Source organism: Schistocerca cancellata, chromosome 10, assembly GCF_023864275.1.
Source record: "Schistocerca cancellata isolate TAMUIC-IGC-003103 chromosome 10, iqSchCanc2.1, whole genome shotgun sequence".
Classification (NCBI taxonomy): Eukaryota; Metazoa; Arthropoda; class Insecta; order Orthoptera; family Acrididae; genus Schistocerca; species Schistocerca cancellata.
The window spans coordinates 15108341-15134267 of record NC_064635.1 but is presented as its reverse complement, the minus strand read 5'-3'; the positions used below and the strand labels follow the sequence as shown (position 1 = coordinate 15134267).

Below are 25927 nucleotides of genomic sequence, written 5' to 3'. Positions count from 1 at the left end.
TAGAAGTGGTCTAAAATTATTTTAGATTTGTGGACCTCATATTTACTGAACGTGTAAAACTTCAGGTAGCAGAACTCTTAACACAAAAATGATTGTGATCAACTGACATTGTGCTAGTGTTTGCTACCTTAACTTATTCCCACCCTATGTTAAACTTCCAATGTGCTCTGGAGATGGGGGTGTTGAATGAGTCGGTTTGCAAACGTGAACTTTTTTTTGTTTTGGTCATGTAGCACTGTAGGGTTAAATTGATGCCTTTATTACCTTCACAAGTATGATTCACATTAAGAGATTTGGCAGAAGTAAAAGCTACTGGCTTGTTTTATTGAAGTAGTGTAAAACCAATATTTTCCCCTGTGCAAGAAATTGCATGTGCTGTACAGAAAGTCAGTGGTGAGAACTAGAAGAAAAATCCTTGAACATATTGAATACATGTGTACCACACTGAGGATGTTAGTACCCTCACTGCTTCAAATAAAGCTTTTACATCAAAATAATGAATTTACAGTGCAATGTGTAGCAAAAATTTTGCAGGTATAAATATTAACATGTTATGTTTTCTTTATGTGTAGCAGGAAGCACTGGCAGATGCAATTTATTGCCTATGAGGTCAGGGTGCCAAGTTCTTGGCATTGCAGTTACAGAATGTCTTCTAGTTACAAACCTCAACTTACTTTTAGGTGGTGGTGGTGTTTGTTGCTCCTCTTCAAACATTTCTGTGTTGTGCAGAGTCATATTCCTTTATTTGAATGAAAACCAAAAACTCTAAATAGCCCCATAAACAAAAGTATCCTGCAGTTAATAGTCCAAACTTTAAATGTGTTTCTGTGAAACAGGTACCAGTGTGCCAACAGTATCAGTCAAACATTGAAATCACCTTTTAAGGCACGGAACTTGCACATTCCCCACTTCTCGGTCTTTGAAAGATCTGTGACAAGAAGACACGTAGGGAGCATCAGATATTTACAGCCTACATGCTGAAGTTGATAACTGCTTCAACCTTTTGTATTCGAATTTCCTACGCACTGTTATAAAGTTTGTTCGTTTTTTTTTTGTATTCTACATTATGAAGAACACTGTTCGAGAACATGGAATGAGTGATGGTATATAACAGCAAAGGGACGGCAGCCCGAACTTAATTCTGTATACTTTATTACTGTTAAAGTGGTTATACTATTTGTAATGATACAGGTTACAATAATCATGCCTTTTGACACCTCTGTATGGTATTTAAGTCAAACAGCAGAGTAGAAGTCATCTGCAAGTTCATATTGGAAAGTCAACAATTACAGGAAAGCAGATCAACAAATCAGTGGCCATGGACAACCCTGTGGCTGTGCTTAAGTATATCTTGCCGCCCCCCCTCCATATAAAATTGTTCATTAGGATAAAACACTGATTAATGAGGTGGCTGATTTTTCCCCAATGGGCTCATTTGGTGGCATATATTCAAAACATAAATGAATTCCTATGAGCAATTATTACTGCACCTGCTTGTACGTAAGTCGCATGAAAATGTCTGCTGAATTAGGACTGGAACCCAGAACTTTTGGAGGACAGATGAGGGACTGGTTAAAGTAAAGCTATGAAGGCAGATCACGAGTAGTGCCTAGATGGCTCAGTAGGTGAGAGTCCTGCTATAGGAAAGATTTCAGGTGTGAGTCCAAGAGTAGCACACTTCTAATCTACCAGAACAGTTCTCTCACCCCCCCCCCCCCCCCTGCAGAACGATTCATTTTGGAAGGGATTTGTGTGTTACTTTTTAACAAACAATTGCCACTCCATTTGTTGTGTGTTCAGTAGAGGAAGAGCAGCATCTTGCCATGGGAGCACCATACAGCTCAATTTTTAAAACAAATCTTATTGCTCTATTTAGAAGTCTTGCTTCATTTGCTAATGATTTTGGCACCACAATGCACTATCATCGGTAATGAACTGGGTCACCACTATGAACACCTTGACAGAAGACTACTGAGTCAGTGTGTGACGAGTATAGTGTGATCAGAAAATGTAAACACAGGTGACCACCTTAGATATCCTTCCAGCAAAATAGATATCACAATGAATGAACTGTTGTCAACATCTTGTGCTACAACACAATTGTCAATGTACAGTATACTTACTGTCAACAAGTGATTGTTGGATTCAATTCATTAAGACATTGCAAAATGACTATTAAACTTTTTACTTTTTCATTTGTTATTTACAAAAGTTTTCAACAGATGAGTAAAATTAAGTAAAGCTTTAATTTTCCACAAAAGTTTGTTCACTCATACAATCATCTCAAGTTCCCTTGCATAATCTATCACTTGTTCTGAAAGTTCTATTGATGGAAGAGGGTCTTCACTCTTCTTCTCCTCAGTACCAAAGTAGTAGTAATTATCTGGATTAAGAGTCCAATTCTTCTGAAACATATTAAAAATGAATGAATTACTGTTGTTCACAAATAAAACAAATGCATTAGAACACAAAAGGGGAAAATAATACATTAAGTGTCTAAATTGCCTGTACAACGTGTGTGTGTGTGTCTCATACATAATAAATCAACAATGTATAAGTCTTGTCTTGGTGTAGTAATACAATTTCAAACCAGCACAATTTTGGGGCTCACAGGTACATTTTCAATGCATAATTTGCACATGACTGCATGCAATCAATTTATGGAACTCTACATTGCGACAATGGGCATATGTTTTTGTGACTACTTGTGTCACATGCAAATCAGATTTAACAAAGTAATATGTCTACTATACTATCCACACCACAACTATTCAGTAATGTATTTGTCTAAAAGAAAGGGAACTATCCATGAACAAAGACTTCCAATTAGATTTCAAATTTTCTCTTGTTCTGCTGAGACACAGACAACTTTAACAGTGAAAAAGGAAAGTCTGTTATGGGCATTACTAGTCCTCCCGAATTGCAATAAATTATTTATATCATGAAAGTGCAATTACAATGTCTAATTCTTTGATGAGGCGCTTAATGCTGACTAGGTGAACAGCATATAAGAGGGATGTTCAATAAGTAATGCAACACTTTTTCTGAAAGCTGGTTGGATTTATTCAGGATTCCAATACACCATATTTTCCACTCCTTTGGCTACAAAATCCATATTTCCAACATAATTTCTGCTCAATGCGACAAATAGGCAGCCTGTACGCCTCCGTGGTACCACTCCACTGCTCAACATCCGAACCGATGTCTTGCTGCATCAGTAACTTCCCCATCATCCATGTGCTGCTTCCCACAGAGTGCATCCTTCATTTGGCCGGAAGGCAAGGAAACCAGTGGGCACACACCTTTGTGTCAGCACTAAGAACAGACACATCCTGTTGAGCAGTGAGATGTCAGATTGTTAATCATCGATCACCTCAAATGATGAGTCTGCATGTTCCAGCATTGCAGGAGTCACAGTTGTGGACGGTCAGGCAGTGAACAGGAGATTGGACAGGTCTGTGTGATCTTTTTGTGATGATGAAAGACACCTCATCCAATGACTCACCTAGATTTAGGTCTCTAGACATTCTGCAAGTGCCTACAGATATCTGTGATGCTCTGGTTTTCTGCCAAAAGAAACTCAATGAAGAGCTCTATGCTTGGACTGCACCTCCATTACAGATGGCATTTTGAAGGCTATGTATGCAGCATGGATGTATCTGAACTTCATGAAACTAGAGGGGCTGAAGTGGGAATGTTCCACAATGCACCACAAGAAATTTTGCATTTTTCCAACCAAAATTAGCTGAGAAAAAAGTATTGCATTTCATATTGAACACCCCTCGTATTATCCTCACCGCTAGATGTACAATAAAGTCTTCATAAGTGACTACTCACGCCAAAATATTAGATTAGGAGAGAGTGGAAATACGCAGAACATGTCAATATGTTGACTTGTTTGTTTCCCAAACAAGTAATTTATTTTACTAAGCAATTTTACAATTAGTGTTACACTAGAGAATCTAAGAACATATGATCAAATCATGAATCTGTTACTGACCACATTGATGTAGCAACTGTGCACAGAATGGAACACGTGACCAAACTCAAGCTCTGATTGATTACTGTCCTGTAAACCTGTCACTTCGTTATTCTGATCCTGATAATATAATTCAATTTGGCATATCGAATTAATATACTATTTTCTTTCCAATTGAAGGCATAATCAGCTTGCAGAAAATCGCTTAATTCTTTAAGATGATTCTGTCCCAGTATAACTGGATTACTTTTAACACTCATTTCTTCTGCAAAAGAAGGAACTGTGCTTGAAGCAAGTAAGATGGAAAGTCATTCATAAATACAACTAACATGAGTGGACATAAAAGTGAAACTTGAGGTCTTCACGAGTTCTGCTGTGTGTGTGTGTGTGTGTGTGTGTGTGTGTGTGTGTGTGTGTGTGTGTGTGAGAGAGAGAGAGAGAGAGAGAGAGGGAGAGGGGGAGAGAGAGAGCGCGCATGCATTAGGGACACTCGACATCAAGATTATCTGCTCTCCTACAAAGAAAAAAATCATTAAAATTCTCTCACCTTCCGTCATTGTATAGCATCACATTTTTCATTTTTTTAGGATATGTCAAACCAGTTATTTTAACATTCTTTACAACTGAAGGCACTGCATACTGTGGTAATAGTTTAGAATCTGACTTCTGTATTAGCATGACAAAGAACATAGCTTATTTACACCAACACATAATATTCGTTAGCAGCTCTAATCAGAATCTACGCCTGAACACAATCTAATGCATTACGTGATCAATAGTATCTGGACACCCCCAAAAACATACTTTTTCATATCAGGTGCATTGTGCTGCCACCTACTGCCAGGTACTCCATATCAGAGACCTCAGGAGTCATTAGACATTGTGAGAGAGCAGAATGGGGTGCTCTGCAGAACTTGTGGACTTTGAAGATAGTCAGGTGATTTAGTGTCACTTGTGTCATATCTGTACGTGATATTTCCACATTCCTCAACATCCCTAGGTCCACTGTTTCCGATTTGATAGTGAAGTGGAAATGTGAAGGGACAGATACAGCACAAAAGCGCACAGGCCGATCTTGTCTGTTGACTGACAGACTGCCGACAGTTGAAAAGGGTTGTAATGTGTAATAGGCAGACACATGTCACACTAGTAAATGCCAAACGACGCCTCGCTTGTTTATCACTGGACGACTGAACAGTGGGAAAACATTGTGAGGAGTGACGAGTGACGAATAACGGTACACAATGTGGCGATCTGATGGCAGGGTGTGGGTATGGCAGATGCCCTGTAAACATCATCTGCTAGTGTGTGTAGTGCCAACAGTAAAATTCGGAGGCAGTGGTGTTATGCTGTGGTCATGTGTTTCATGGAGGGGGCTTGCACACCTTGTTTTGTGTGGTATCACAGCACAGGCCTACATTTATGTTTAAAGCACCTTATTGCTTCCCACTGTTGAAGAGCAATTCGGGGATGTTGACTGCATCTTTCAACGCTATTGAGCACTTGTTCATAATGTACGACCTGTGGCAGAGTGGTTACATGACAATAACATCCCTGTAATGGACTGGCCTGCACAGAGACCTGACCTGAATCCTATAGAACACTCTTGGGATGTTTGGAATGCCGACTTCGTGCCAGGCCTCTCCGACTGACATGAATACCTCTCCTCAGTGCAGCACTCCGTCAAGAATGGGCTGCCATTCCCCAAGAAACCTTCCAGCACCTGACTGAACATATGCCTGTGAGAGTGGAAGCTGTCATCAAGGCTAAGGGTGGGCCAACACCATATTTTATTCCAGCATTACCAATGGTGTGAGCTACGAACTTTTGATCATATAGTGTGTCTAATATGATGTGAAGTAGGTTGTGTCAGTTCAATTTCCCCCAAACACCAATTTTTTTGTGGCCTTCTCACTGTGGCATTGTCAATGGCCTGCAATAACTCATTTTATGCTGGTGACTTCTGTCCTTTGAAGTTTTTCTTATTTTTTGCACGCTCATAACCCACAATTACTAACTTGGTTTGAAGTCAACATTCATATTTTAGAAATAGAGCTCACTGATATCCCTATCAAATTCAGCAATTTATTTTATAGTTACTGTAGGCAGAGTACCTAAATGACATTGACTCTTTAAATTCCTGTCCTTATGAAATTAAAAACTTGTATTTTTTTAGACATCTTGTTGACCCCTCTACTTTCTCCCAATAATAGACAGAATGCTTTTCATGCATTTATATGTTTATTCTATTGTCTGCCTTCTGTGATGCTCGCATAATCATATTGACACTGTAGTGGTAAAAGAAAATAAACATGGAATTACAGCTTTTTTCATCATCTGAACAGGATTTCTTAAAACATTAAATCTCAAAATTTCTGATCTGATATTTAGTCTTCACTGTCCTATTCTTTTTGTTTCTAAAATACACTTATTTGAGTCTGGTGAGACAGGTGAGACAATCGAGTATGAAGGTACATTCAGAAATTTTAAATATTTTGAGTATCTGGTTCACTGCTGAAAGCGGTAACAGCAGTAGCCTTCAACAATTATCAGTACTATTCTCCTAGAAGCAGCAGAAATGGGAAATGGCTTTACACATTTGACATCAGTTAATAGCACATAAATCTATATTGTGGAGGACCTGAACTCTGAAACCCTCAACTGTTCACAAATTATCTGACCTACAGGAGATTCTCTGCACCAGTAATTTCCCTACAGCAACAAAATGTAACTTAGATTTAACAGGGACGGTTCCTTACTACTGAGTCTTTACTTTCTGCTGCCCACACAAAGTAGTTCTGATCCCTAAAGGTTAGAATCATATTCAGGATATCCATGCAAATTTAGTGGCCAGATGACGTAAAAATATTTACCAATAGGTCAAAAATGACTGGTCAATGGCATGTGGTTAGTGCCCTATTTATGCCCTAATTTCCAAGCAGAACGATCACACTCCCTCAGAACACAGCAGTGTTTACTGCAGGGACAGTGGCCCTCGTGCAGGCTCACAAGTTCATCAGATGATTATAAACGAACAAAATCCTGATTAAACTTTATGTAAGAGTGCCACTGGCTCTCAACAATATGCAGAAGCAACAATGTTCATCTTATGTACACATTGCTGAAGGTGGTCGATCTACAGCAGAATGGAACATTGGTGAACACTCTTTCGATACCAGCCCACTGAGGTTTCCAACAAAATAAGCGTTCAACTTCTAGTACAGGACAACACATAATGCTTATTTCAAATTTAAATGCATCAGAACCTTATCCCTGAACTTACAGCTAGTGCGTGCAAAGAAGAGTAGTTAGTTGGTGGTTAAGGCACTAAACAGCGAGGTCATCAGTCCCTCCACTCATAGGACAGTCCACCTGGAGTTAGTGACCTGAGCCAGAAATGTGATAGAATTGTGACACAATACAGGAGTGGTAAAATGAGGCATTAGAGGAAATATTGATGCCTGACTTAAGAAATAATGCCCCGAGGCAAGCATACGGATTGAGCCGGTCTGTAAGCAATATCCTTTCTGCCAGAAGTGCTAGTCTTGCAAGTTTCACAGGAGAGCTCCTGTGAAGTTTGGAAGGTAGGAGACGAGGTACTGGCGGAAGTAAAGTTGTGAGGACGGGTTGTGAGTCGTGCTCAGATGGTACAGCACTTGCCTGCGAAAGGCAAAGATCTCGAGTTCGAGTCTCGGCCCGGCACACAGTTTTGATCTGCCATGAAGCTTCAAAAAAGATAAGGTGAGGGTGCACCCTTCATATGTGGTAGCACTCCCCCCCCCCCCCCCCCCCAATCTCTTCATGCACTGATCTGAGGTGGAGTAAGACAGTAACTATAAATAATTCCTTCTAGCCATATGGTGACGGCATCAGTAATAGTGAACTTGAAAAGGCTAAACATGTATTGAAGACCAGCAGGACCAACAAAATAAGGTGAGAAATAATCAGTAGGTGGGTGAGCGCAGTATACAACCCACAATGCGGCTGGAAGTAACCCTCTCAAAACCGACCCAGCCCCAATCTGATAGTCAAAGTGTTAAAGATGGTAACAGAATCCAGGCTCTTGGAGGAAGCATGAAAACCTGTGCAACTTCCGTTTAGCCAGTAGTATCAAGGATAAGGAATCCTTAAGGTCTTTTATTCACTTGTGTGTTATACAAAGAGGTACTCCCAAAAAGTAAAATAAGTTCTGTAGAAAAATGATAAACCAAATACAAAAATAGAAACAGAATAAAAGAGGGATGACTAGGGCAACTACTGGCAATCTTTGGGTCATTGGACCTCTGGGCCCAGCATGTGGCAGGAGGCACAAGACACCAATTACCCTATCCCTGCCCTGAAAGCAGTTTAAAATGTTAGCTCTGAGAATAAAAACAACTTTTTCTAAGGAAACTAACAATCACTTCAACCACCCATATGTTGACCAGCAACATTAGAGGTTATTCCACCAGGATGTGAGCTACTGTCACAGCAAGGCTTTGTAACCACAATATAGTTGGTGACGGGGTAGGGAGGTGATCTTGTTGCAAATATGAAACTACAGATGAACTTCTCTGCCTGATGCAGAACTGATGTATGATGGTGGATTCCTTCTGGAAATAATGAAAAGGGAAACGACATGCAGTTGTAGTTTCCTTGATAGCCCAGAGGGGGCGGTAGCCCAGCAGATGATAAACCATCACCAAGAAGTGGCTTCATCTGCGGCCATTAATCTATGCCTGGGATCATCAAAGAGCATGTTGGTGAGTAATCTCTTCTCTAGCCAAATGATCAGCCTGTTTGATCCCTGTGATGCCAACATGACTTGGGACCCAGAGGAAGACAACTGAGCAGGTTGTAGAGCACTGCATTCCCATAGAGAAACTGCGTAGAAGTGCTTGTCTACGTCACTCACTATGCACATGCATGCAGCAGAAGCATTTGACTGACAGTTCCCCCACTCTGTATCTTGTAGGAGTCACTGGGTGCTGTGCAGGGCAGTGCCACATGGCTTAGGAAATGAATTCTTCAGTTTTCCCTGCAAGTGTTCAGTTAATTTACAAATTACCTCATTGCAGGTCTTAGGCTCTGCGAAGTCCGTGAACCCCTGAACTGTTGATCATTCATATGGCTGTAGAAGAATTCAAAACCAGGAGCCAACAACTCCTATTTATAGGAAGGCTTTTATTATGCCTTTAATTACAAAATTATATAATGTTGATCAACTATGTACATCTCACTTTTAAACAAACTCCAAAACGTCGAAACCAAAAAACGAGTATCCTTATTTCAGTATTTCCATAGTAATAATAATAATAATAATAATAATAATAATAACCTTCTGGTTGTTGTTATTCCTTGCCCCATGGTTCATGCAGAAGATTCTTTGCTGCCTCCAATTATTTTGCATGTCATGATGCCAATTGCAACTTTAATGTTCTTGGGATGACAAACAGCTCACATGGCATACTTCAGATGAAAGTAATCTAACATATGAAACAAGACTTGCTCTTTAATAAATCCGCTTACATAGTAATTAACCTTTTAACTTCTGGACGATTTTTTGCAACAAACAGATCTTCTGCTAATAAAGCTTGTTCTTTTATATTCAAAACTGGTTCAAGATTTTACCCTCAATCAACGAATCCAAAAACTTGGCTATAAAACATCTGCAAAAATCTTGTACCCTCACATCCCAAAACATAGTGTCACTAACAGGCCCAGCATGTATTCAAGAGTATTCAGAATTATTTCTTTTTAGCTGTCTATTTTCCATGTTGTCTATGGAGAAAGTGTGGTGCCACCTGAGATTCACAGAGTGTTACCACAGCGACTAAGTACAATCCCGGATACTGACCAGTCATATTAACGTGACCACATGTCATAAGCCTGAATAACCACCTTTTGCAGCACGGCCTGCTGCGAGATGAAGGAAGAGACATCACTGAGGTTGTGGAGCCATGCTGATTCCAGTGCCACGGCAAATTGTGCACGGTTTCTCGGTTAAGCATCCGTGTCACAAACAGTGCAATTGTGGTGGTCCCACAGACCAGTGCAACAATTAAACAAAGAAAATGCAGTGGCATTCCACGGCACTCCTTATTTTAAGTTACAAACAATTTAGTAGTGAATAAATTCACTAGAGTTATTTGCTTACTCTCATAATTACCAAGATAGAAATTTATTTGAATGATGTCCATTTTCTTAACCGATACACCTTACCCTTCTTTTCTTTTTACATTCATTACAACTCATTATGAACTGTAATGGGTATTAGTTCATCTGGTTGTTACACTCAAGCCTATGGGTGTGGCTGAATTGATGTAGTTTTGTTAAATACAAACAACATTGACAATTATAGCCTGTTGTCATGCATCTCAACTTACACCTTCTTTTAATTTGTTGTGCCCAAATTTTATCTCAATGTCAGTGAGAGTATAGTTGCTGGGTGAATGTGAGCACTATTTCATCAGCTCTTCTTTCAAGCTACAGTTACATAGCTGAAACTATGACCATCAGTAACATTATCACTTTAATTTTTGTTGTTCACGGTCCAGTCACATGTGACCGCCACCTACGTTTGATGTCGACGTGCAAAAGCCACCTGCAGACAGCATGTGGCAACGGTGGGTATATCAATCCTGTTCAGGGGTGGGGGGGACACAGGCAACACAGCAGATATAGTGTGGAAGGGGAGCAATTTATCTGCTGTTCAAAATGGTATATCATTGGCTTTCAGGGCAAGGGTGGTAGAATTTCCAAAATGTTTAAGTTCATAAACCGTTCATGCACCACTGTGGTTAAAGTATACAATGCAAGGCAAAATGGCACTATTCAAAACTGGTGCTGAGGCAACTGTGGTGCAGCACGGGCGACAGTTGATTTGGGGGAATACAAGTGCAACTGTTGAGCAGCTGACTGCACAGGTGAACCAAGGTTACCTGCAGTGTCTCCTCACCAACCATTCAGTGAATGCTGCTGTGTATGGACCTCTATAGCAAGCACCTGGATCATGCATCCATGCTGACTGCTGTATATTAGCGACGAAGGCTGGAATTTGCACGTCAGTATTGGAACTGGACAACCACGGAGTGGTGACAAGTAACCTTTTCAGATGGATCACATTTGATGTTCCATTGGAAAGATGGCTATTGTGTACAGCGTGACGTCAAAGCGAACACCGGCAGCAACTGCAAGAATGCTCCAGGCCAGAAGGCATTCCCTGGGTGATGCTGTCATTCTGGAAGGCACTATGGATCAATACAACTACTCATCTATCATTAGGGGCCACGTCCACCTCTACATGCAGATTTTTTTCCTTGGCATGTTGGCATCTACCAGCAGGACAATGCAATGTGTCGCACAGCTTTTGTGTGTGTGTGTGTGTGTGTGTGTGTGTGTGTGTGTGTGTGTGTGTGTGTTTTTTCGAAGAGCACCAGGATGAGTTTACTGTATTCTACAGATTTAAACCCAATTGAGAATCTGTGGGATCAGCTTGATTGGGCCATTTGCACCATGGATCCTCAACCAGGAAACACACTGTAGCTGGTCACAGATCTGGAGCCTGTGCATGGTTCCACATCCCTCTAGGTACCTTCAAGACTCTCACTGTTTCTTCCTGCAGGTCTCACAGTGGACCATGCTGCCGAAAGTGGTTAACGACTTTCCTTTTCTTCCCATCTGGTAAGTCACCCATTAATAGGGGTTGTGTGTGACTTTTACAACTCTCATTTGATGAACCTCGCCAGTCCTTTTTCTTCATCCCTCTTTCTCCCCCCTTCAACACTTCTGCCTGACGGAGCCAAAGGCTCTGAAATGTTTGTATATGTTTCCTCCTGCCGCCACAATCTGGTGAGTAGATTTTTTATGTATCGAATTACATTATATTATTAATGTTCAACCATTTTTCGTGAGTGCACCCATGATGTTAATAACTTGTCTACTGAGGTTTCAGCTGACAACCTTTCAGCCCTTCTCAAGGTGAGTCAGTTGCAAGATTTTTAAAGCACTTTACATTGCAGAGTAAATGCACGTGCGTCAAAGATAAGTCTGTTGGTAATGGCATCAGTCATAGATAAACTTTACCCTCAGAGAGAGAGAGAGAGAGAGAGAGAGACAGAGAGAGAGAGAGAGAGAGAGAGAGAGAGAGAGAGAGAGAGGGGAGAAGAAGAAGAAAGCAAGCACAGGGTCTGCGAATCCACATTGCTTATGAAGTCCTTGGTTTGGTATTATGGATGGCATAAGTTGCAACGTTAGGTAGAAGACCTAGATCAATGTTTCCTTAGAGAGCAAAGGCAAGAAATTTGGGGTTTCTACATTTTGTTTTGAGCTGCAAAACCTTGTCTTAGTTGAGCAGGTTGTCTGCTTACTGTATCTCCACAGCTTCCTCGATCACTGAATCCCAGCAGGATATGGCTCTGGCCAGTACTTTAACTTTCCCGTAATTGGCAGAATGGTCTGTGGAAATACAAAGATCTGCAGCTGCAGATTTGTTGGGTTGTAGAATCGAGTGTATCACTGGTGTTCTACGCAATGTTCTTTTGGAGTTCGTATTGTCTGCTCAGCGTACTGTTTACCTCGCACTCAAGGAATTTCATAAATATCCACGTTTCGTAAAAGCAGATTCCAGAAGAGCTGTTGTCATGGGTGATGGAAGGAAGATGACATCCAGTTTATTCTTCATTATTCTTCTAACTTTTGAAGAAATATTTCCCACATAAGTTAGAAAGGCTATGGAAATAGAATTAGCAGACAACCTGCTCAACCAAGATGTAGGTTTCCAACTCGACACATCACGAAAAACCCTCATTTCACATCTGTGCTCCCAATGGAAATATTGTTCTAAGTCTTCATTGCCTGGCATTTCAACATATACCATCCATAATGAGCAACCAAATATTTCATAAGCACTAAGGATTTGCTGACTCTGCACTTGCTTTGTCTTACTCTTGGAGGCATGAAATTTTATCTATGATTGACACTCATTACTAATAGTGTTACCTCTGACACGTGTGTTTACTCCACAGTGCAAAGTGCTTTAAAAATCTTGCAAGTGACTCACCTTGAGAATGGCTGATAGGTTGTCAGCTGAAATATCAGTAGAATATTTGAGAATAGTCTGTATGCAATCCTGAAAAAACTTCTTAATGAATTGTATGTAAATGTGCCTCAATGGCTAGTGGGTTAATCCATACAGAAATTACAATCAGACAGACAGATAGCACTATGAAGAAATGTGGGTCAATTTCAAAACCACAAAGCTAAATGTTTTGGATTCAATCCCCCGTTAGTATAATTTTTTCTCTACTGATCACTTCTTCCACCTCTAAAAATGAGAAAAATACCAAATTCAGTTGCAAAATGTTTAAGGGTGAATGTTGAACTATAGCCCCCACCCCACCCACCCCCATAACTGGCTGTGTAAGTTGGTTCAGAGGTGGAAGGCTACCAAGGACACAGTACCATGCGAAGTAAAGCATTGCAACAACATTCAATCCAACCTTCAGGTTGAGCACAGCTTTACTTTATTTACGCTGTCACAAATGCTACCAAAAATATTTTGTAAGTGGACAGCCTTAGCAGTTACACTACCAACACAGCCCAAATCAACATACTCTGCACCTGCCTGCCATTCTCCCCTCCCCTTTTTAACATTCAGAAGCACTCTACGCAAGTAGCCGAAGTTGAGAATGCAGCCAACAGATACTAATAACCTGCAACACCTTCCTCCATTGTACTAAGATTGTTAACACTATCGGATATATGCGTCTCACTGATACAATTACGGAACACCTCATGTTTGTAGTGCTACAAAATGAGAGAACAAATTTAGAAATCTATTGCTAACAACTAACATCAATACACTTTACATCTAATTAACTAGAACTTCTGTAGGACACTACTGGACACCCAAAGTGCTTCAGTGGAATGGAAGTAACGGCCAAACACTTGCAAAATACAGGTTTATTAAACCTTAACCATGGTTTCAACACTTTGGTCATGTTAGACAACGCTTAACATCTACCGAAAGAAGCACTTTCAACACTTTCCCTAATCACCTCCACTGAATAGGTGACAATCCAACTTGTACAAGTGACTCAAAATCAGAAGCTAACTGGAACAACATATTTTAAGAAACTGTAACCACACAATTCAAAGTGTGACTTTTTGAAGTACAGTGTGTGTGGTGTGCACCTGAGGATTTTTTAGGCTAGAGAAAACTCACCGAAAGCCTGATGTACAAGGCAATTATAATTAAACTTTCAAACCACTGTAGAAATAACACCACTGGTCAGAATGACGTCAAATTGCAACAGAATATTATCGGAGAAGGGGGAAAACATATTGCAGAAGAAAAATAAATAGTTACAAAATGTAGCAACAGATAGCGCTGTAAGCATCAAAATTTAATAGTAGTCGACTACAAATGACAAATGAATCCTACAACAACGCCTAAGGTGTATGCTTGATGTTAAACTGTACTACTCAGTGTGCATGTGTGTAAGGTGTGATACTGTTAGTTGTAAAGCCCATCCACCATGATAAGGTCATATCACATCGGATGGGGAAAATCAGTTTTTAATTGTCCTGAGATCAAAAACCGCATAAAAAGCATCAATCAAAATCAAATGGATTATTAATTTCCATGCAATGACGCAAAACATGTTCAATATGCTGTCCACAGTTTTCTGCAGAAAGTTGAAATCGAGAAACAGCATGTTCCACAACTGATCGAAGTGTTTCTGGGGTCACGTTCGGAATGTGTTGTGCAATGCATGCCTTTAATGCAGCTACGTTTGCCATCAGAACACTGAACACATCTTTCAGGTAGCCCCACAGATTGAGATTAGGTGATCGGGTCAGCCAGGATATAGGGAAATTGCGGCTGATAATTCTAGTATTTCCTAAATGGCGCTTCAGCAGCTGCTTAACTGGATTTTCAATGTGCGAAGGCGCACCATCTTGCATAAAAATGATCCCATCCACACATCCACAATGTTGGAGAGCTGGAATGAAGTGGTTGCACATTAGACACACATAGCAGTTACCAGTGGCGTAACAGGTAACAGTACCGGAAGCACCTGTCTCTTCAAAAGAATATGGCCCTATGATAAATGATGCTGTAAACCCGCACCACACAGTGACCTTTCCAGAATGAAGTGGTACTGGTTGATTTGAGTGTGGATTTTCTGTTGCCCATATTCGACAATTCTGTATATTGACACAGCCTGTCAGATTTAAGTGAGCTTCGTCTGTTCACAAAATCTTCCACGGCCAATCATTGTCCACTTCCATGCTAGCAAGAAATTCTAAAGCAGAGGCATGTCTTGCTGGCAGGTCAACAGGGAGCAACTTGTGCACATGGTTAATTTTGAATGGATAGCAAAGAAGGATGTTTCGTAGGATTTTATGTACCATGCTCATGGGTATGTTCAATGTTCGAGCAATTCTCCATGCACTACACATTTGCACACCACCACTCATCTCCTCCTGCATTGCTATGGCCACTGCTTCCACTGACATTGGATCAATTAGTTTTCTCTGTCTACCAGGTTGCATACCAAAAGACCCTGTCTTTTTGAATCATTTTCTCCAGGCCCACGCCAGTCATCAGACCAACGCCTTTTTTGAAACCCTTCAGTGTCCGGAACTTCTACAGAACAATGTGTGCACAGTCATTCTTGTAATACAGCTTTACAAACAGAACACAATCCTATATTCAGACAGTCATGGCTAACACTGCAGATTCAAGAGGAGGAAAAGCCATGTACCCGGTGTGTTTATACCAAGTGCAATGGGTCGTGCGCATGACAGGAGTTTTCATTTACATATTCTAACACATACAGCACCATCTATTGATCAATTTCCAAACAGTTTTTTCTTCTGCCGTATGTTTTCCCCTTCTTCGATAATATTCCGTTGCAATTTGACGTCATTTTGACCAGGGGTGTTATTTTTACAGTGTTCTGTAAGTTTAATTATAATCACCCTGTATTTTGTACTACACTCCTGGAAATTGAAATAAGAACATCGTGAATTCATTGTCCCAGGAAGGGGAAACTTTATTGACACATTCCTGGGCTCAGATACATCACATGATCACACTGACAGAACCACAGGCACATAGACACAGGCAACAGAGCATGCACAATGTCGGCACTAGTACAGTGTATATCCACCTTTCGCAGCAATGCAGGCTGCTATTCTCCCATGGAGACGATCGTAGAGATGCTGGATGTAGTCCTGTGGAACGGCTTGCAATGCCATTTCCACCTGGCGCCTCAGTTGGACCAGCGTTCGTGCTGGACGTGCAGACCGCGTGAGACGACGCTTCATCCACTCCCAAACATGCTCAATGGGGGACAGATCCGGAGATCTTGCTGGCCAGGGTAGTTGACTTACACCTTCTAGAGCACGTTGGGTGGCACGGGATACATGCGGACGTTCATTGTGCTGTTGGAACAGCAAGTTCCCTTGCCGGTCTAGGAATGGTAGAACGATGGGTTCGATGACGGTTTGGATGTACCGTGCACTATTCAGTGTCCCCTCGACGATCACCAGTGGTGTACGGCCAGTGTAGGAGATCGCTCCCCACACCATGATGCCGGGTGTTGGCCCTGTGTGCCTCGGTCGTATGCAGTCCTGATTGTGGCGCTCACCTGCACGGCGCCAAACACGCATACGACCATCATTGGCACCAAGGCAGATGCGACTCTCATCGCTGAAGACGACACGTCTCCATTCGTCCCTCCATTCACGCCTGTCGCGACACCACTGGAGGCGGGCTGCACGATGTTGGGGCGTGAGCGGAAGACGGCCTAACGGTGTGCGGGACCGTAGCCCAGCTTCATGGAGACGGTTGCGAATGGTCCTCGCCGATACCCCAGGAGCAACAGTGTCCCTAATTTGCTGGGAAGTGGCGGTGCGGTCCCCTACGGCACTGCGTAGGATCCTACGGTCTTGGCGTGCATCCGTGCGTCGCTGCGGTCCGGTCCCAGGTCGACGGGCACGTGCACCTTCCGCCGACCACTGGCGACAACATCGATGTACTGTGGAGACCTCACGCCCCACGTGTTGAGCAATTCGGCGGTACGTCCACCCGGCCTCCCGCATGCCCACTATACGCCCTCGCTCAAAGTCCGTCAACTGCACATACGGTTCACGTCCACGCTGTCGCGGCATGCTACCAGTGTTAAAGACTGCGATGGAGCTCCGTATGCCACGGCAAACTGGCTGACACTGACGGCGGCGGTGCACAAATGCTACGCAGCTAGCGCCATTCGACGGCCAACACCGCGGTTCCTGGTGTGTCCGCTGTGCCGTGCGTGTGATCATTGCTTGTACAGCCCTCTCGCAGTGTCCGGAGCAAGTATGGTGGGTCTGACACACCGGTGTCAATGTGTTCTTTTTTCCATTTCCAGGAGTGTATTTTCAGAGGGGGGGGGAGGGGGGGGGGGAGTGTCCGTCTATGATTAGTAAGTTTACCACTACACACTGCAGAATGAAGGAATAAAATGTTAGTATTAGTTTAATGTAGGAGCTTTACAGATAGATCCCAGAACAAGTCTCACTTTTAAGTGGTAATAGCACTGTTGTATATATATAAAACAATTTGGTGAAGGTAAGTGGTGAAGGTCGATCAAACCTATTCAAATTGTCTGGTGATGACTTGTTAACTCAAAATGAATGTTTCTGTGACCTGAGTGTTCAAATACAATAAAATAATTACATTACTGAATGATCCCTGTGTTCCAGTTAGACAGAATACGTAGGCCATGTGTAAATTTCCAGATCATGTTACAGTATTAGGGGAAAACTTCAATTTACCAGCTACAGACTGGGAGACACTAGTGTTTAGGATGAGTGGTAATGACAGGGATTCGTCTGATATTGTTCCAAATGCCTCAGTTGGAAAGTGAAGAAAGGTAGTACAATACTACTTTTATGTCAGTTTGAAAAGAAGCAGGATTCGAATTATCTGAGCATTCAGCATCTATCATTTGTCTCTAAGACTGAAAAACATTGCGTATAAATGGATGAAATTTGGAAGTACTGGACAATGCAACTTGGATAGGTACGTGCATCATATGACATAATATGCATTCACAGAATGTGATCTAAAATATACAACAGATTTTGTTTAGCAATATGGACCAACAGCTCTGTAAATCTGTTGCTGACTCTCTTTGAAAATGGGAGTGACCTGAGTATTTTTCTTGTTACTTGGTGCAGGGATTAGCTGTTGACCCTTAACATAAACAAATGTAGCATACTTTACACAAAAAGGTACAGAGACCCTTACTGTTTGATTCTATGGTTGCCAAACAACCACTGGAAACAATCACAGCCATCAAATATCGAAGTATGCGTACAAAGCAGTTTGAAGTGCAATGGCCATATAAACTAATTTCAGGAAAGAGATTCCAGATTCCTTGGAAGAATTCTCAGAGGTGTAGTTTCACCCATGAAGGAGGTAGCTTATAAAAAACCTTATACAAACAGTACCCAAGTACTTCTCCTGAGTATGGAACCCATACACAGGATTCACAGAGGAAATTTTATCTTCTCAAAGAAGAGCACTACGGTTTGACAAAATTTCAGGTGAACTGCCAGATGTTTGCAACTTGTTGCCATAATATTTTGGCACAGTCTTCTGTCCATCTTCAGGTGAATATTGACAAAAGTGCACTTAGCTCCCAAATTTGAGATCCCGCCGGCACGTGTGCTGTATCCAGTGTATGCTTGAATGCATGCGCTCCTGCTGCAAGTCTGAGTACTGTGCTGTGCACCCTCTTTTTATGTCAGATATATTGGTTTTAGATGGTAAAATCACAGAACACTGTTAGCAACAAGAGCATGAAGTGTTTCTATGAAAGGATGCTATGCAGAATTTAACTCGAAGCCACTGACTCAATGGATAAGAGCTTCTGACAATCTTTTTTCCACTGATACATTGATGACAGAGCTCTAAAAGTTTGGCATGAACCACAATTTATGTTTCATTGTAGTTCACCAAATTACCAGTGGAAATGCAGTATTCGGCAACAGCGGTTTGATTGCCTTGGAGGGGGCGAGTCACTACTGATGTTCCACAGTGCACATTGTTTGCTCTTTTATAATTTGCCATATTCGCATTGAAGCCAGTATGCACCTCCCTTGTGCAACTAAGTCTTGTTTAACAGAGCTCAAAAACACAAACTTGGGAGGACGACGAAAGATTCCTTCTTCATATTCAGCCTATTTTTACTGAAACGTTTTCAATATACATTGTAGATAAGCTTTTTTTTTTTTTTTTTTTTTAAGGCCTCATTCTCTTCCTAGACCTGTTGTTTGTAGCACACTCTTTACTTGCTGAGACAAATATCCATCGTTCAGAACAGCCTGAAGATTAATTACTTTTGAATACATCGTGGGAGCATACAGTGATCAATGTTATTACTAATAGTTACTATTAAAATCAGTCTTGATCACAAATTTATTTATTCTGGTTACCAGTTTCCACCATGCCTGTGGCCATCTTCAGACCTACAAGTCAAATTATGAAATTTTACGTTGTTATTTGCCTTTTAACCCATTGGCTAGTGATGACAACATTCTGTCAAAAGTGGGCAGAGCCTCCAGTATATACAGGGTGTTTAAAAATGACCGGTATATTTGAAACGGCAATAAAAACTAAACGAGCAGCGATAGAAATACACCGTTTGTTGCAATATGCTTGGAACAACAGTACATTTTCAGGCGGACAAACTTTCGAAATTACAGTAGTTACAATTTTCAACAACAGATGGCGCTGCAAGTGATGTGAAAGATATAGAAGACAACGCAGTCTGTGGGTGCGCCATTCTGTACGTCGTCTTTCTGCTGTAAGCGTGTGCTGTTCACAACGTGCAAGCGTGCTGTAGACAACATGGTTTATTCCTTAGAACAGAGGATTTTTCTGGTGTTGGAATTCCACCGCCTAGAACACAGTGTTGTTGCAACAAGACAAAGTTTTCAACGGAGGTTTAATGTAACCAAAGGACCGAAAAGCGATACAATAAAGGATCTGTTTGAAAAATTTCAACGGACTGGGAACGTGACGGATGAACGTGCTGGAAAGGTAGGGCGACCGCGTACAGCAACCACAGAGGGCAACGTGCAGCTAGTGCAGCAGGTGATCCATCCGCGGCCTCGGGTTTCCGTTCGCCGTGTTGCAGCTGCGGTCCAAATGACGCCAACGTCCACGTATCTTCTCATGCGCCAGAGTTTACACCTCTATCCATACAAAATTCAAATGTGGCAACCCCTCAGCGCCGCTACCATTGCTGCACGAGAGACATTCGCTAACGATATAGTGCACAGGATTGATGACAGCGATATGCATGTGGGCAGCATTTGGTTTACTGACGAAGCTTATTTTTACCTGGACGGCTTCGTCAATAAACAGAACTGGCGCATATGGGGAACCGAAAAGCCCCATGTTGCAGTCCCATCATCCCTGCATCCTCAAAAGGTACTGGTCTGGGCCGCCATTTCTTCAAAAGGAATCATTGGCCCATTTTTCAGATCCGAAATGATTACTGCATCACGCTATCTGGACATTCTTCGTGAATTTGCGGCGGTACAAACTGCATTAGACGACACTGGGAACACCTCGTGGTTTATGCAAGATGGTGCCCGGCCACATCGCACGGCCGACGTCCTTAATTTCCTGAATGAATATTTCGATGATCGTGTGATTGCTTTGGGCTATCCGAAACATACAGGAGGCGGCGTGGATTGGCCTCCCTATTCGCCAGACATGAACCCCTGTGACTTCTTTCTGTGGGGACTCTTGAAAGACCAGGTGTACCGCCAGAATCCAGAAACAATTGAACAGCTGAAGCAGTACATCTCATCTGCATGTGAAGCCATTCCGCCAGACACGTTGTCAAAGGTTTCGGCTAATTTCATTCAGAGACTACGCCATATTATTGCTACGCATGGTGGATATGTGGAAAATATCGTGCTATAGAGCTTCCTAGACCGCAGCGCCATCTGTTGTTGAAAATTTTAACTACTGTAATTTCGAAAGTTTGTCTGCCTGAAAATGTACTGTTGTCCCAAGCATACTGCAACAAACGGTGTATTTCTATCGCTGTTTGTTTAGTTTTTATTGCCGTTTCAAATATACCGGTCATTTTTGAAACGCCCTGTAAGTAAGATATGCACTGCACTATCTAGCAGTGATTTACCACCAGGAAGCGGCACCTGCTTGTACAGCATTTTGGTAATTCATTGTTTTATACCTTTGTAGTTTTATATAATTTTCTTTAATGTATGTAGCCCTCTGATCAGACTTTGTATTTGACTTGTAGATCTGAAGATGACCACAGGCGTGGTCGATACCGGTTACCAGAATAAATAAAATTGTGATCAAGACTGATTTTAATAGTAACTATTAGCTTGAAGGTGTTCCAGTTCCATTTGCAGGCTATCGGCATCCAACATGGTATGGGCTCTGTGGATTAACATCTTTACAGAGTACTCACCACCAGATGGTGGCAACTGGTAGCTTGTAAATATAGGCCCATGGATGGGCTTTCGAAAAATGAAGTGTTTTAGTGTGCCATTGCATTTACATCAACCAAGACATCTAAAAATGGCAAACAACCATCTTTCTCCATCTCCGTAATAAATTTCATGTTTTCATTTAACAAGTTCAGATGTTAAACTCAGGCTATACAAACCACGAGAGCTAACTATAAATGTGTTGTCAACATATCGCCAAAATACTGTTTTAAAATAGCTGAGGCAAATGCTCTCTCTCTCCTCAAGATCGTGCATCAAAAGATTGGTCAACAGGGCAGACAAACAGCTTCCTATGGCAACATCAGATTGTTCAAAACATTGCAGCCAACTTGTTTATGGAAGCTTGAGGAGCGAACACTCGCCTCAGCTATTTCAAAACCAACAGTATTTTTGTAGTAAGCCACCATCTGGCAAACTATGGGTGTTCTAATGACCTTAATTCACAGAGCCTGTACCATCTTTGATGCTGATAATCGGCAAACATGACTAACACCTACAAACTGTGAAGAATGGATATTTGTCTCAGCAAATACACAGAGTGCTACAAACATACAAATGCCAGAACAAGGAAAAGGATGAGGCCTCAAAAACGAATGTTTATGTACCCTACAACTGGAACTGTTCAAGCAGAAACAGGCAGAATATTAACAAGACAAAGCTAAAATTATTTTTCATCGTCCTTCGGAAATCTTGATACTTTTGGGATCTGTTTAGCCCTACTTACAATTGCGCAAGGCAGGTATTTACAGGATTCCATGCAAATGCGGCAAATTATATAAAGCCAAACAGTGCACATTGTGCAGGATCACATTATAAAAAATAAGTGGCATACCTGTCTCCTCCTAGTCAGTAAGACCACCATATCTAAGCACTGGCCATTGGATGAAACACAATGACGGAAAAATTGTGGCCCGTATGTCACATTTTAGCACCTCTATTAATGAATAAATGGAAAAATAACTTCCTGAGACTTATAAATCAAGACAGCAGCTTCTAAGTAAATTCTGCATGGAATCCTAACATAGAAAAACTTCGTACTCTGCATAGTCGGCATCATTCTGCAATTTCACTGTCTAAACATAAATTATCTGACATCAATGGGGCAAGCTTTCTAACACAAAGGGTGCGCACTGCACAGACTTGCAGCAGGAGCACATGCACTCGAGCAAGACCAACAGGATACACCACACACGTGCCAGCTCTGAATTTTCGCCAGTGTTCACCTGGAGGTGGCCAGGAGACTGCGCCAAAATACAGAAGCAGCAAGTTACAAGCATCCTGCAGCTTGTCCTGAATGTTATGGAACGATCTGTAGGCCAGAGAAATTTTAAATTTCACATGATCATGGTTCATCATGGGTTTTGTTTAGTAACCATGTAAGTGTCACTGAGATGTTCATTCAATTCCAGTGGCGAACAGAGGTGTTGGGCATGACCATGGTGCTACTTAATAAAACATATTTCTGGCATGGCCTTTCGTAAGTCTTTATCCGATTACTAAAGGAGCAATCCCTAGCCTGAGCAGGAATTTGCTTTACCACAAAGAAGTACCAACCACTGAAACCTGGCACTTCTTGAGCAATTCTAAAGATGGAAATCTTATTCATTTACATTACAGCCTAGATTTGTATCCTCATTCCTCTTACCACAAAAGAGAAAGGCACCACTTGGGGGTAGGCATTTATGCACTGTAGCAGCTTTAACTGGCTACAAAGAATTCCTAAAGAAACTATCTGTAAGGTATCACAGTGCCCTAATTTTGTAATTTGAAAAGCTGCATTTGTGTTTACTTTTCCACCTAGAAGTTTGAGAAGAAGGAAAGAGTTTTCAAGGAAGTGGGAATTTGCATTATTTTTCTGAAAAATTCTGGCAAGACTGCAGGACCACAACAACACCTATGAGCATGTAGTGTCAGCTGTTAAGTCTGTCACATTCCTTGACTTAATACCATTCACAAACATTGAAGCGTTTTACATACGAAGAAAAACTATCTGTCAATCTCTCTCCTTCCAAATAACCAGTGCAACAAACCTTTTCTCCGTATTTCTTCATGGCAGCAAGACTCGCCATGTTCAGCATTCTCGCTGCTTCTTGAACAGATATCTTTTCGTAGGACTTCTCCAAGCAAGTTGCTATTTCATTTCTAATAGTGTCCAGCAGAATGTCAATAAAAAAATTATAATTTTCTGCTGGAACGTTGCCTTTTGCCAGGAAGATCTGTGGAAAGCAAAGAAAAGGAACAGTTATCATCATGAGCATTAATAAACACTGGCATGGGTGGTAATGATATGCTTGTACCAGTTTATTAGAAAAGCATGTGAATTGTAAAGTATTAACTAAATCAAACAATGGAAAATCCAGGATGGAATGTAGTAATATTATGAGTAGGAAAGTTGCTACTCACCATATAGCTGAGATGCTGAGTCACAGATTGGCATAACAACGTACACAATACACTCGTCCATCCTTACACAATCCCTGCTCCCAATCCCTTACCTCATGGCTCATACCCCTGTAATAGACCTAGATGCAAGACCTGTCCCAAACATCCTCCCAGCACCACCTACTCTAGTCCAGTCACTAATATCACTTATCCCATCAAAGGCAGGGTTACCTGTGAAACCAGTCATGTGGCCTACAAGCTAAGCTGCAACCACTGTGTCGCATTCTATGTAGGCACGACAACCAATAAGCTGTCTGTACACATAAATGGGCACCGACAAACTGTGGTCAAGAAACAAGTGGACCACCCTGTTGCTCAACGCACTGCCAAACAAGAAATCCTTCATTTCAATGACTGCTTCACAGGCTGTGCCATATAGATCCTTCCCATCAACACCAGCTTTTCTGAATTGCACAGGTGGGAACTCTCCCTGAAATACATCCTACGTTCCCGTAACCCACCTGGCCTCAACCTTTGTTAGTCGCTGTCCTCACCCACCCAGCCCCTTCCCTGCTCCCATTCTAGCACTACACAGCCATCATTCCTTCACGTCCACACGCTGTCTTTATTTTTATTTTTTTTTTTTAATTTATTTCTCTCCTTTTCCACTACTTCCCCTAGGACCCCTCCCCACCGCCTAACCTGCAGCACTTCTCTGTGACTGTGTGTGTGTGTGTGTGTGTGTGTGTGTGTGTGTTAAAGGCCATTGGCCGAAAGCTGTAAGTGTGAAAGTCTGTTGTGCCTTATCTGAGACTCAGCATCACCACTATGTGGTGGGTAGCAACTTTCCTTCTCATAATATTGAGATATATGTAACACAAAACTAGGTACCAGACAGTCATATTCGATTACTGTAATGTGTAATAACAATATTATTGACATTATTATATGAGATATTTGGAAGCAAATAATCATTAAATTGCAGAGGTTTCAAGAATTTTGAGAGACGTGAAGTACACAGGGTGATTTTGCAAAATGGGGACAAATGCAGGAAAATCTCAGAGAATGAGGTGGTCGATTTGGAGGGGGGAACCAAACAGAGAGGTCATCTGTCCATCAGATTAGGGATGGATGGTGAACAAAGTTGGCTGTGTCCTTTCAAAGGAACCATCCTGGCATTTGCCTGACGTGATTTAGGGAAATCGCAGAAAACCTAAATGAGGATGGCTGGATGCGGGTTTGAACCATCACCTGGGAGGACAGGGAACAAACAAGGTCATATGGCTATGGAGATATGGCCGGAAACACACTGCAGGAGTGTTACATCCACTTCAAGATGGAAATGAAATATCTTTGACAGTGTAGATTTTAGTGATTGAAAGCACACAAACACACCAGGCCAGTGGATACATTGTGTATGTACTAGTGTTTTACTTCCACAGTCAAGAGGGCAGTAATGTTGCTCATGACAGTACGTTAGCCACAAAGGTACTGCATTCGCATACCAGTATACTGGGCAAAGTGGCATCCATTTCACTGCTGCTGTGAGGATGAAGAAGAAAAGGCAAAGGGAACAAAACTGGAAGGGATCCAGGAAACCAGGGGAATAGCCAGGTCGACATAAGTAATTAGACAAAGAGAGAGGAAAGAGGGCTCAGAGGGGAAGAAGTGAGAATGGGAGGGAGTACAAATGAAATGTGAGCCCCTGGAGGGAAATTTAGAGAGAATTCTGTGACCTAAAAATTTTGTATTTATGAAAAATAATACTGAAATATTTGTCACACCTATTTGATCGCCATAATTCTAGTATATTTTAATGAAAATGTAATTAATTTTTATGCCAAGTTTACAAATATTTATTAGTCTCAGAGTAAATTGCACCTGAAGATAAAAATCACACTTCCTGAAAACTACTTTGAAGTTTTTGACAGGATCTCTTCATCCTACATTCAAAATTAAAAGTTGCTAAGTCCGTAGGTGACATCATTGTCGGTTTCTGAATACTCCAGCTAACGTTTGGAGGCCCTCTTGAATTCT

The 25927-nt window shown here is 41.6% G+C and overlaps 1 protein-coding gene across 2 annotated transcripts in view; it reads right to left on the bottom strand.

Annotated features, from left to right (window-relative positions):
• Positions 1 to 2169: 2169 nt before the first annotated feature.
• The window catches only part of LOC126106711 (26S proteasome non-ATPase regulatory subunit 8), a 57952-nt gene continuing 34194 nt past the window's right edge, over positions 2170 to 25927 (bottom strand). Inside the window, exons 5-6 of one of the 2 annotated variants that reach the window (XM_049913091.1) lie at positions 23539 to 23724; positions 2170 to 2405 (exon numbers count right to left, since the gene is read on the bottom strand). In XM_049913091.1, the coding sequence (XP_049769048.1) occupies positions 2271 to 2405; positions 23539 to 23724 (321 nt within the window). In that variant the 3' untranslated portion in view covers positions 2170 to 2270. The remainder of the gene's footprint in view (positions 2406 to 23538; positions 23725 to 25927) is intronic. The other variant, XM_049913092.1, reaches the window with a different exon arrangement.